The sequence below is a fragment of the Macaca fascicularis genome, chromosome 3 (genome assembly GCF_037993035.2).
Source record: "Macaca fascicularis isolate 582-1 chromosome 3, T2T-MFA8v1.1".
In the NCBI taxonomy this organism is placed as follows: domain Eukaryota; kingdom Metazoa; phylum Chordata; class Mammalia; order Primates; family Cercopithecidae; genus Macaca; species Macaca fascicularis.
Genome location: NC_088377.1, coordinates 99,518,979 through 99,531,181, shown reverse-complemented (window position 1 = coordinate 99,531,181; position 12,203 = coordinate 99,518,979). Strand labels below are relative to the sequence as shown.

The 12,203-nt window shown below is 46.7% G+C and overlaps 1 protein-coding gene across 16 annotated transcripts in view; it reads left to right on the top strand.

The window, feature by feature from the left end:
* Positions 1–546: 546 nt before the first annotated feature.
* Positions 547–12,203, top strand: part of MINDY4 (MINDY lysine 48 deubiquitinase 4) — a 131,309-nt gene continuing 119,652 nt past the window's right edge. For all 16 annotated transcript variants that reach the window (XR_012432559.1, XR_012432557.1, XR_012432558.1 and 13 more), the window contains exons 1-3: positions 547–692; positions 7,594–7,713; positions 11,106–11,341. Coding sequence is in view for 8 of the 16 variants with exons in the window: in XM_015447578.3 (XP_015303064.3) it covers positions 630–692; positions 7,594–7,713; positions 11,106–11,341 (419 nt within the window). In the remaining 8 variants the exon portion in view is untranslated. The remainder of the gene's footprint in view (positions 693–7,593; positions 7,714–11,105; positions 11,342–12,203) is intronic.

The following is a 12,203-nucleotide window of genomic DNA, read 5'->3' as shown; positions in this document are numbered from 1 at the left end:
AGGATTAAAAGTGCAATCGCGAGTTAAGAGCTTGGTGATCAATAAATGGCAGTCTCATTACGGGAAAGCGGGCATCAAGGGGGCGAGGAACATGTCCTTTAATTTCGGTCCCCAAGAAGCAGAATCCTGGGCTTTCTTGCCCCCATGGTCCAGGCCCGCCAGGTCAGTAGCGTTGGTGGCCCCAGAGGGGGCGGTGGTGCTGAAGGTGGACCTGAGGGGGTCACTTTCCTGTGAGTTTAGTCCTCCAGAAACAAGGAGGCAGGCATTCTTCCCATTTTACGTCTAGGAAAACGGAGCCTCGGAGCAGAGCGGTAATTCGTCCTAGGCCTCTCGGACGACCAGGGCCAGGGTCAGAGTGAGGCCCCGAGCCCGGAGCCCGTGGGCGGTGCCCTGGGCGACACCGGGGCGTCCTGGCTGCGGCCTCCCACTCTGAGACACGAGTTTGCAGGACGCTCCACCCCTTCCCTCCCGCCCCAGCCAGCAGTCCCCAGGGAAGGGGAGGAGTTCTCGCAGCGCCGACGCCGCCGTCGCCACGGCAACGCGGCCATACTGCGCCCGACCGACCCAGCTGCCGGGTGCTGCGGCCCGGCGTGGGCCTAGTGGGCAGAGCCACAGCCAGAGCCAGTGCCATGGACACCCTCTTCGTGGAGGAGGTGGCCGCCTCCTTGGTCAGAGAGTTCCTCAGCAGAAAGGTAACGGCTCGCCCCCTCCAAAACCCGGGAAATGGCTCTAATTTGGGGGGATCATCGGGGTCTCCCCTGAAGGCTTTGCACCTTCTGGGAGGGCGCCCGTTCCCTGCCTTCTGTCTGCTCCAAAGATGCCCCAGAAGAGCGCCGCTTTCCCGGGACAGGGGAAACTACATTTCCCACAAGGCGTTTCTGCCGTCGTCAGCGGGCGCTTCCGCAAGGCAGGGTTTGAGCCGGTCCGCTGCCCTCCGGGGGAATCCGCGCTCCGGGGAGGCGGCAGCTGGGAAGGGGGATCCGGGACCGCGCCAAGCAATCCTAGCGCGGGCTCACAGCGGGCGGGCCTGCGCCCCAGCCTGGCTGCCGGCCTCCGTGCGCGACCCACGCAAGTCAGGATCCCCACTCGGAAAGAACTTCTCCTCAGAGGGAACCCCAAAGGCCCAGAAAATTTCTTGACGGTCAAGCCCTTAGTCATTTTAGTCAACAGTGGGAATTCCAGTGGTTGCTTTAATTTTTGTAAGTTTTCCTATTGTCTTGTCCCAGGAGAGTTTCTGCAGCGCCCACAAGCTTGGAAGGTCCTTAGCTGTCATCCGGCCTCAGGGTGGAGATGGGGACCTCCGTGGGGAAGGAGCTTGCCGGGGGGTCTTAGGCGTGGTAGTGGAGGGGGACATACATCAGTTCTTTCAACACGTGGTGACTGAGGGCTGCAGTCTGTGTGTTTTGTCTACCCTTGCAATGTCATACTGGGCTGGGGCGATGGACACTTGTCTGGTATGAAAACTCATACACGTAATTTTTTGAATGGAGGAAAGGGGAAGGACTTTGAAGTCAGATGGAGAGGGTTCAAATATTTGCTACTAGTTTGCAGTGTGAACCTGAGTACTTTACTCAAGGCCTCACTTTCGTTATCTGTAAAACACGAAAATAAGACCTACCTTTTGCAGATTTAGAATGAGGATTAATAATAACATATGGGCAGCTCCCAAGCACTGGATCTGACATATAGATGCCATGTGCACGTAGGTGTTCAACTTTATACCTCCTCCCACCCTCACTGCCTCTGACACCAAACAGGTGTCTCTGAACTGCACCTGTTTGGAAAGTGTCTTTGTGTGTTTTTTATGATTTATTTTTATTTGAAAAAATTTTAAATGCATTTGGCTTTGTCGCATCTGCCCTGTTTTTATGGCTAATTGACCCGCCATCACCAAGTCCTGGCTGCATGCTGGATATCAATTGACACACCCTGGGAAGCTGACTGTTACCATCATTTCTTTTAAGTCTAGTTCACTGAACAAAACTCTTAAGAGGGGCTTCCTCATGTTCTTTCTTGAGTACAAATGAAGTCCAGTGTCCTCACTGACATCCAAGCCTGCCCTATAGCTTGACCCCAGCTTACCATCTCAATCTCATTTCCAGCCTCTCCCGCATCCCTCCCTCCAACCCCCTACTTGACATGGCCAAGTTCCCCTCGTCACCTCTCCCTCCCGTGTTTTATCTGGGCACACTAAGATCCTAAGAGTAGAGAGGAGTTGCCCACAGTTACTCAGAAGGTCATGGTGAGCTGGGGCTGCAGCCCAGGTATACTGCTTTCTCATCGCCTTCTGCTCCAGGGCAGAGACAGCGTGTTCCCCACAGGGTTTTGTGCAGGCAGTCATTGCACCCAGCAGTCGTAAGCAAGAGAGCTGCCACCTTGGTGCCCGGTACCCGGAAGGTGATGGTTTGTTGTCTCAGATTCTCATAACAGTCCTGAAAGATAGGTATAAGGATTCCCTTTCACATAAAATTATCGTGAGACCAGGAGGCCAAGAAACTTGCCCAGGGTGAGCAGGTCAGACCATGTAATTCCCCTGCTCAAACCCCTCTACTGGCTTCCCATCATAATTAGACTTCAAGTCTCTCCATGACTTGACTCTGGCTACACTCGGACCTCATCTTCCATGACTGCTTGCTCCGCCCTCTACCCTCCAGCCACTTTGGCCTACTTGAAGTCACCAAGTGTGGTCTGCCCTCAGGGAGAGTCATGATAGTTTCCTAGAGATGGCAGAGTCCACTGAGGTGACTCTTCTGCTGCCCCAGCCTCTTGGGTCCGTGGCTCCACTCCTGCAGTGACTGTGCCATCCTCCCTCTGCCACCCTGCCCCATGGTCATGAGCTGGGCTTGTCGTTACCAGTACTGCGCCCTTTCTGTAATCTCAATTCCAAGCTTCCCACCTGTCAAAATTTCCAGCTTGTCCCCCTTCGTAGCCCCACATAAACTCTTCTCCAGCCTCACCACGTCTATATTGCATTGTTCCTGCCAACTGTTCACAGTCCCTCGGGCCTACCGTTACCCGCCTACTTCTCACCCACCCATCGTTATAATTGCACCCTCCATAACAGGCGCAGCTCTTTTGCCCTTCTCTCCCTTCATCATTCTCTTCTGGCAGTAAAATTCCACTCGCCCTGCTCCACACTTAGAGCTGAATGGGATTGGAGAGAAACACACCACCATGTTGATGGTGTCACTCTAAATCCATGACCGCTCACCCTTGTGGTACCTTATGGGTGTCTGCCCACCTGGTCGCAGCTCTCCAGCCTGTTTACTCTCTCAAATCCTGGATGACCATTTCATACCTTCTTTCTCCTCAAACCCCAAAGCTCCTTCCCCATCTAATTTCGCTGAGAAAACAGAAGTCATGAGAGAAGTCCAACAGGCTCCCACTACCACACTTGCTCACCTTCCTGGGTCTGCACCATTCACTGTGCTCTCTCTGGTGTTCCTGTGGATGACTTCTCCACACCCCTGGTTAGGCCCGCCCCTCCACGTGTGCATGCCCCCTTTTGTGTGCTCAGGGATGTCGCTGTCTCCTGCACCATGCATTTCCCTCCTGTACTAGGTTACTCCTATCAGCACATATACGTTGTGCTCCTGCAGAATCCCATCTTGACCCCCAAACCCCAGCTACTGGTTTATTATTTCCTCCCTTTATATAGAAACCCCGTAAAGGAGCTGTGTCTACTCATTTTAATTCTTTTCTCTGCTTTCTCAAACAAACCCATTCTAATCAGACTTTTGTCCCCACCATTCCATGGAAATAGCTCTTGTTAGGGCCATTATTAACCTGGAAATTTTAGTCCTTGCCCTTCTTGATCTAATGATTATGTTTGTCACAGTTGGTTGTGTCCTTATGCTTGTCTTCTAGGAGACTGTCCCTCTTAGCTTTCCTCCTACTCCTCTGGGTGCTCCCTTCAACGTGTTTGCTGGTGCCCCTCGTTTCCCTGTCCTGTGCACTCTGGTGGGCCCAAGGACTCAGTTTATGGCTCTCTTCTCTTCTCCTGTCTATTCACTCTCAAGACATCTCAGCCAGTCTTGTGGATTCCCATACCATCTATATGCTGACAATTCCCAAATGTCTATCTCTAGCTGAGACCTCTCCCTGAACTCTTTAATTCTTCCAACTGCCTATTCTACGTATCTGCTGGGATGGCTAACAAGCATCTCAACATGTCTCTGATAGTGTTTCTACTTACACTTCAGACATCAAACATGTGGGGGATTTTTCCTCCATACAAACTAAGTCTCCAACTCTTCAGACACCAACTGGGTGTTGTACAATTCAATTCAGTCCTGACACTACCTATAGTTAGTGCAGACCCTGCAGGTTAAGGTCTCAGGCTCATGACTGCCCTCACTTCAGATGACAGTCAGAAGTCCCAAGTTGCCACCTGAACTTCTGACCAACCGGCTATAAATTGAGGGTTCCCACAACCCCCTCCACAGTTTTAATAATGTGGTAGAATGGCTCACAGAACTCGGAGAAACACTTTACTTACATTTACCAGTTTACTATAAAGGACACAATTCAGGAACAGCCAGATGGAAGAGATGCATAGGGCAAGGTATGGGTGGAGGGTCATGGAACTTCCATGCACTCTTCAGCACGCTGTCCTCCCAGCACTAACCTGGGAACTCCCTGAACCCCATCGTTCAGGAGATTTTATGTCGATTCTGTTATATAGGAATGTTCGATTAAATCATTGACCATTGGTGGTTAGCTCAATCTATAGCTCCTCTTCCCTCTCTGGGAGGTTGGGAAGTAGGGCTGAAAGTTCCAGACCTCTAATCAAGGTTTGCTTTTTCTGGTGACCAGCCCCTATGCTGAAGCCATCTAGGGGTCCCCAGCCACTAGTCATCACATTAGCATACAGAGGACATTCTTATCACCCTGGAGATTCCAAGGGTTTTAGAATTTATGTGCCGGGAACCTGGGACAAAGAAAAAATATATATTTATCATAATGTCCAAAACTAAATTTCTGATTTCCTGTTCTTCCTACAACTGTGCCCATTGGAATAAATGGCATCTCTGTCCTTCTAATTGCCTAGGCCAGAAACTTTGGAATTATTCTTGGGTTTTTCCTTTCTTGTGCACCTCATATCCAGTCCATCAGCAAATCTGCTGGCTTTGTCATCAGAGCACATACAGAATGTAGCCACTTCTTACCACTTCTGTTGCAAACACCTTGCTCCAAGCAACCCTTGTGTTTCATGTGAGTTGTGAATTGTTCAGTAGCCTCCTAAATGGTTTCTCCTTAATCTTCTGCCTCCTACAGTTTATTTTCAACCTAGCAGCCAAGTGATCTTTCAAAAATATGTCGGTTTGAAATAGTAGCCTTACCATTTCACAAAAGCCCACAAGGCCTTTCCTTATGAGTCTCTGGGTGACTTCTGACTTCCTTACCTCCCTTCCCCTGCCATGCAGCTCTAGATGCACTGGCCTTTTGCAACTGACTCAGGGCCTTTGCACTTGCTATTCCTTGCCTGGAACACTTTTCTCCCAAGTGTCCGGGTGGCCTGCTCTTTTGATTCCTTCATCAATCAATGATGGCTTTCCTGACCACCTTTGATAAAGTAGCAGCCCATCCCCACACCCACCCTAGCTCTCTCTGTCTCCTTATACTATTTTGTGTGTTTTTTCCCCGTATCATACTATATTTGTTGTCTCTCCCCCTGTAGAGTGCAAGTTCCCTGAGGACTGGGACTTTCATCTGTTCACTGCTCTGCCTCTAGCAACTGGACTTACGGACTAGTGGTCTGTTCCCTTCGTTTCACAGATAGGGAACCTGGGACAGGAGTGAGCATGTGGATGATGCTGAACAAATAGCTGACTATCTAAAACAGTGACTTTCGTCCTTATCTTCCCTCTCCCTGCTTTGTCTCCCTAGTAGTATGTATTAGCAGCTGCCATACCATACATTTATGGTCTACTTTCCCAACAGAACATCAGCTCCTATTCCTTCTGTCTCTCCTGCATCTAGAACAGAGCCTGGCATATAGGAGGTGCATGACAGGTGTTTGTTGGGCAAATGAAGTTTGAGTGGACTGGATGGGACTGAGGAATGACTGACTCCCAAAGGCACCCTTGTTCTCTACCCCAATGGTATTTCTTTTCTTTTCTCTTTTCGTTTTTTTTCTTTTCTTTCCTTTTCTGCTTTCTTTCTTTCTTTCTTTTTTTTTTTAGAGACAGGGTCTCACTCTTTCATCCAGGATGGAGTACAGTGGTGTAATCATAGCTCACTGTGGCCTTGAAGTCCTGAGCTCAAGGATTCCTCCTGCCTCAGCCTCTCAAAGTTCTGGGACTGCAGGTCTATGGCACCATGCCCAGGCCCCCAGTGGTTTTCAAATGCTGGTGCGCATCACACTCTAGAGCCTGGGTGGGGGTGGGGTTTGTTAAATGTGCCAGGGCTTGCCGATTTGAACTGTTGACAGACATAAAGAATTATCCATCAGAGAAAGACCCTCGTTATAGCATGTTCCACATCACTTTGGCTGGAGGGAAAGCCAAGGTTAAGCCCAGATGAAATGCGGGTGGTTGGTTTTGAACCCCACTTCTCCTTCAAACGGATTCTTCCTGATGCATCTAGTCCACCTTTTTTCCGACACATATGTCCATTTCTCTCCATTTCCCTTCCCTACGGCCTCCTCTTTCCTCTGTTTGTTTCAAGGTTGTGTTCTTACTTTTAGATTCCCAAATTGACCTTCTTACCTAAATTCATGGTGGGCATGGGTTTTGTCATGTTTCCCCAGCAGCTAGAGCCTCTGTAAAATTCTGAACACAAAGGCTCTGTGAGAAGCTGAAGCCTGTGCAGCACTGGGGGTCTGGAATCTATTAAGAACAAGGAACACCGCTAACACCAGGCTGAGCTATTGGTGAGGCATGTTCTCAGCCTCCAGCCATTTGACAATCACCATGGCCCAGTGGGGTGGACAGAAAGTTGTGGTTGTTTTTCAGATGGAGAAGCCAGGCACTTGCGAACAGGACTCTCACTTCCCCAACCCCAGATTTTCCACTGCTAGAGCATGTCTCAGCTGGGCCTTGAACCTTGGTCTTCTGGCAGTTCAGGGTGGGATGATGGAAAGTGGCTTTGCTGGTGACTTAGCAGACATTTACCAAGAGCTTCCCATGGGCCTGGGTCCCAGAGTCACGGACTCACAGACTGGGATGGTTACAACCCCCGCCTGTGATGTGATTCCATTGTGTTACCTTGGGCAAGTCAACCCTGTCTCCTGGTTTCCCCATCTGAGAGTGAAGGGAATGAATAGTAGCCTTTTGTTTATGTTTTTTCTTTCATTTATTTTTAAAGCTTCATATACTGTGATTCCAAATCTGGGACCAAACCCAGGACTCCTGTGCGCGAGTCCTGAACTCACTCCTTATCTGTGAAATGGCCTGAAAACTTCAGCCTTCACTTAGCCCATGGGGCTGTTCTAAGAATCAGAATAATATTGATAATTGCAGAGGTGATGTCAAGTGTAAAGGTTATATGAGAATTATCTTGGTGCACATCAGGAATCTTTTGCTTGTGCTTTATGAGAACAGCGGGCTTTGATTTAAGATGGTAAACAGCGATTCAGATTTCTTCCCTCAGGGCTTAAAGAAGACATGTGTGACCATGGACCAGGAACGCCCACGCTCTGACCTCAGCATAAACAACAGAAATGATCTTCGAAAGGTTTTGCATCTCGAATTTCTCTATAAGGAGAACAAGGTATGTGCTTTCTACGGTGTGGTGTGGAGTCTTGGAACTGAGCTTGGCGCTGCCAGAGCACTCACGGACCTTGCCGGTGACAGGAGAGGCTTGAGGCGCTCTTGGCCTGCCACACTTGTAGTCAGAGAGAAACGGACCCCCCAAGTGCGGACAGACCCCCAGCAGGAGTGGGTTTTCCGCCTCGGTCAGCTGGTGCCGCCCATTGGCGTGTTGTGTGTGTGTGTGGGGTTGTCGGGCTCATTTTCAACAGAGCCTGTGGCAGTGCTCAGCCTCCCACAGTTACTCCCTGTGCTCCCGCCTCCCCACACAAGGCTATTTTTAGTAAGACTGTACTTAAGAATATCGTATCCAGTGATACTAAAATTTTCCATTCCCTGCTTGTGTAAGAGTTTCCTTCTTCAGTTCTGAGTAATACCTTAGTCTTGAGTCTCCTGTGACATATAATTTAGGTAGAGGAGGGAATTGAGTTCAGCTAACCCCGGTGCATTAGAGTTGGGAAAGCAAATGGAACCACGTTTTCTGGGGCGGGAAGAAATCTCTGGTCCCCCATATTTGATCTCCCCAACCTGCTATTACAGGCTTTCATGGCACCCTATAGTTTTCCTGTTTTTGTGTTTATCACATTGGCAATAGAATATTTATGTGATTTTAAAATTAGTATCTGCCTCCCCCAATACCTTGGACACAGCAGAAGCCAGAAATGCAGTCTTTTTGTTCACTATTATATCCCCATACATAAAGTGTTGTCCGATGGTATACTGAATAGTCAGTATATATTTGTGGAATAAATGAATGAATGACTATACAAATGAATGAAGCTACACTTTCTACTTAATTTTTTAAATCTGTTATGAAGACAGAAAAAGAATGGGCTGTCCAGCAAATCTTGCCTTGTGGTTGTGCATAGTATCAGAGTCAAAAAGAAAATGATACAGTTCAGCATTTATCACAATTTTTTTAAAAAGCAATAAAATGATATCTCACGTGGAAATCCAATATGCAAAGCCAAGAAGGGAAAATGCTCTATTTGAAGTTGAGAAAAGGAGGTCTTGCTTTCTCGGCTAGCCTCTCAGGGTCCAACTTTAAACCGCTGATCAATTTCGTCCTCTCAGGAGGGAGCTGTGAGCCAGAGAGAGTTGGCTATCCAAGGTCTCACAGTCAGTTACCAGGTAGGGATGAGGTTAGAACCAGGTGTTTTGATTCCCCGTCCTATTGTAGGAGTGATTTTTTCAAATGGACTTTAGCAGTTTGGATTTGTATGGTGGTAGGACCAAGGCTATTTTTTGAGACACCCAGTGGATCCACTGAACCATTTGAAAACTATGCAAATACACGTCCTAGGCCGGGGAGGAACCTAGGTCAGGCATCTCTCAATAAAGTGAAGGATGGAATTTCAGGCAAACATATAAACTAAAAACAACTGGCACCTACAGGAGCACTCAGGTTGCTAGAAATTGTCGTGCTCCCCTTTGAGGAGAAGTAGGCATTGGCAGCCAGGTGAAGTCTCTCAGGCTCAGTAAAGACATCATATAGAAGGCCTTTGTCCTCTGGGTCATGGGGTGACATGCAGGCACCTGTATCTCCTGTCCTGTAGCAGGTACTTTGTAAGTCCTGTGGAAAGACTGGTGACCCAGGCAGCAGATGCTCTGCAATCCTCCGTCTGCTGTATTCCAAGGCAGGAGAATGGACTGTACACTTTAGGAGAATTTTGTACAGAGAGTGGGACAGCTACCCAGAAAATTCAGTTAACCATTCTGGTCACATTGGGCTTTTAACATAAATGTACCTTACCTAATTTCCCAAAAGTGCCTTTGACATTGAAGCTATTTTTATCCCCTCATTGTAATATAGTCTCCCTAAAGTAGTTGTTAGCTTAAGATACTTAAGATATTTTCATGAGATACTGATGATTTATACAGCAGTTATTAGCTGTTATACAATGAATTGGAGTGTATATTTTACAGGAAAATTACGCATTAGTCTATCTATTACATAATAATTTTGACATTCATTCAGCACAGAGCTAGCCTGATTCCAGGAAAACCCTGCAATTTAATGTTAATATTTCCAGTAACTTGTTTTAAACTATTAGGTATAGGATAGATAAAAATGCCTATGTAAATTGAGATCTTGAAAAACAATATCTAGATTCATATAAAGGCTGTGTCTGTTGTGAGCCAAGTGATGTGAAAAATCTTAAGGGATAATCAGGCAATTCAGGGGCTTAAGTCTCTCTTATTGAGAGAAAAAGCAAGAAGCTACAATAAATATAGTATCTTTCCCCTAACTCTCTTTATTGTAAGCTTCGTTTAATCTTAGACAAAATCGTTTTTGTTTGTATCTCTTACTGAAAAAAATAGTAAAACTGTCCCGGATTTTGTCTGATGAATCTGTTGGGTTTGGTCATAGTCCATGGGCTGTGGGTCTTAGTCCCCGAGTCCTGCTGCATGGATGAGAGGACTAGGAAGGCGGAGGACTTGGCATGCCTCGAGGGCCTGCTCTGCTAGGCTCCTTGATAGGTGCCTTGCTAGTCTGCAAAATCACAGAGTGCCCCATGTCTAGCCACGGCTCGGCAGGACCTGGGTGTTACTGGGCGAGTGGCTTGGCGACTGACACATGGCTGGGTCCCTGAGGCCAGCCTGCATATTGTTGCATGAATAGCTGTGTCTATCCAAATTACTCACGGGAATTTACATCTTTGCTGTTCTGGCATAGTATCAGTAGGGTGTGAGAATCTGTATTTTTAAAAAACGTCCAAAGGGAATATTTGGTATAGGCGGGGCTGGAAAATACTGGTATCGTTTAATTCCAAAACCTAGTACTGAAGACTTTCATTTGCCTTTTGTTTTTAAGGTTGGGGTGTAAAGTGTGTCGGTCCTGACTGCTTCTCTGTGCTCTTCACGTTAACCTTCTATTCAGTTGTCTCTGTCGTCGCTGGTTTCAGTGTTAGATGCAGAGTTTACAAGCTAAAAAAATATTCAGGCCCCAAATACTTACAAATCTATAGGGTTAGTGTTCCCTACAGACTCTGTTTGTTAAATGAAGGGATATATATTTTATAAAGTTATTCCTTGGAGCAAAAAACCAAGAGGAAATTTGCTTGGGCATGCCTCTATTGCTATCACATTTTATTCTAGTTGTTTATTGAATCACCTGTCTCATGCACTGGATGCTAGTTCTTTTAGGGTAGAGATTTTGTTTTTGTCTCTGTGTCCCTACCCAACATAGTACCTGACATATATAATATGTGGCCAGTAAATGTTGGCTGAAAGCTTGTATGAATGAGTGAGAAGTTGATAAACTTACTCAAAGAAGTGGAATAGTTGTTTTTTCCACTCTTCCGTGAAGCTGTATATAAATTAATGATTTTTTTTTTTCTCTCCCAATGATAGGCAAAGGAAAATCCTCTAAAAACAAGTCTTGAACTCATCACCAGATACTTTCTGGATCACTTTGGAAATACAGCTAACAATTTCACTCAAGATACTCCAATCCCTGCACTCTCGGTTCCAAAGAAAAATAACAAAGTGCCATTGAGATGCTCAGAGACTACACTGGTAAATATATATGACCTTTCAGATGAAGATGCAGGATGGAGAACATCATTGTCAGAAACAAGCAAAGCCAGGTATCTTTTCCCATTATTCTGTTTATTAGTTTCCTATTGCTGCTATAACAAATTACTATGTATTTCATGGCTGTTTCAGTCAGTATTCTCCAGAGGAACAGAATCAATATGGTCTCCCTGTGTGTGTGTGTGTGTGTGTATGTGTGTGCGTGTGTATATCTATATGTATATGTACCTGTATGTATATATATAAAGAAGTTTGGCCAGGTGCAGTGGCTCATGCCTGTAATCCCAGCACTTTGGGAGGCCAAGGCAGGAGGATCATTTGAGGCTGGGAGTTCAAGTTCAGCCTGGATAACATAGAGAGACCCTGTCTCTACAAAAACTTTTAAAAAAATTAGCTAGGGGTGGCAGTGTGCACATACAGTCCCAGCTACTCAGGAGGCTGAGGCGGGAAGATCATCTGAGCCCCGGAGTTCAAGGCTGCCGTGAGTTATGTTCACACCACTGCACACTAGCTTGGGAGATGGAGTGAGACACTGTCTCTTAAAAAAGAAAAAAAAAAAGGTTTATTTTAAGGAGGTGGCTGATGGGACTGTAAGGGCTGGTAAGTCTGAAATCTGTAGGGCAGGCTGGAAATCTGGAAACTCAGACAGGATTTTCATGTTACAATCTTGAGAAAGAATTTCTTCTTTGAGAAACATCAGATTTTGCTTTTAAGGCCTTCACCTGATGGGGTGTGGCCCACCCACATCACTGAGGATAATCTGCCTTACTTAAAGTCAACTGATTGTAAATGTTAATCACATTTACAAAATGCCTTCACAGCAACAGCTAGATTGATACTTGACTAAACAACTGGGTACCACAGCCTAGCCACATTGGCATATAAAATTTAATCCTCACAGTAGTTAAAGCAATA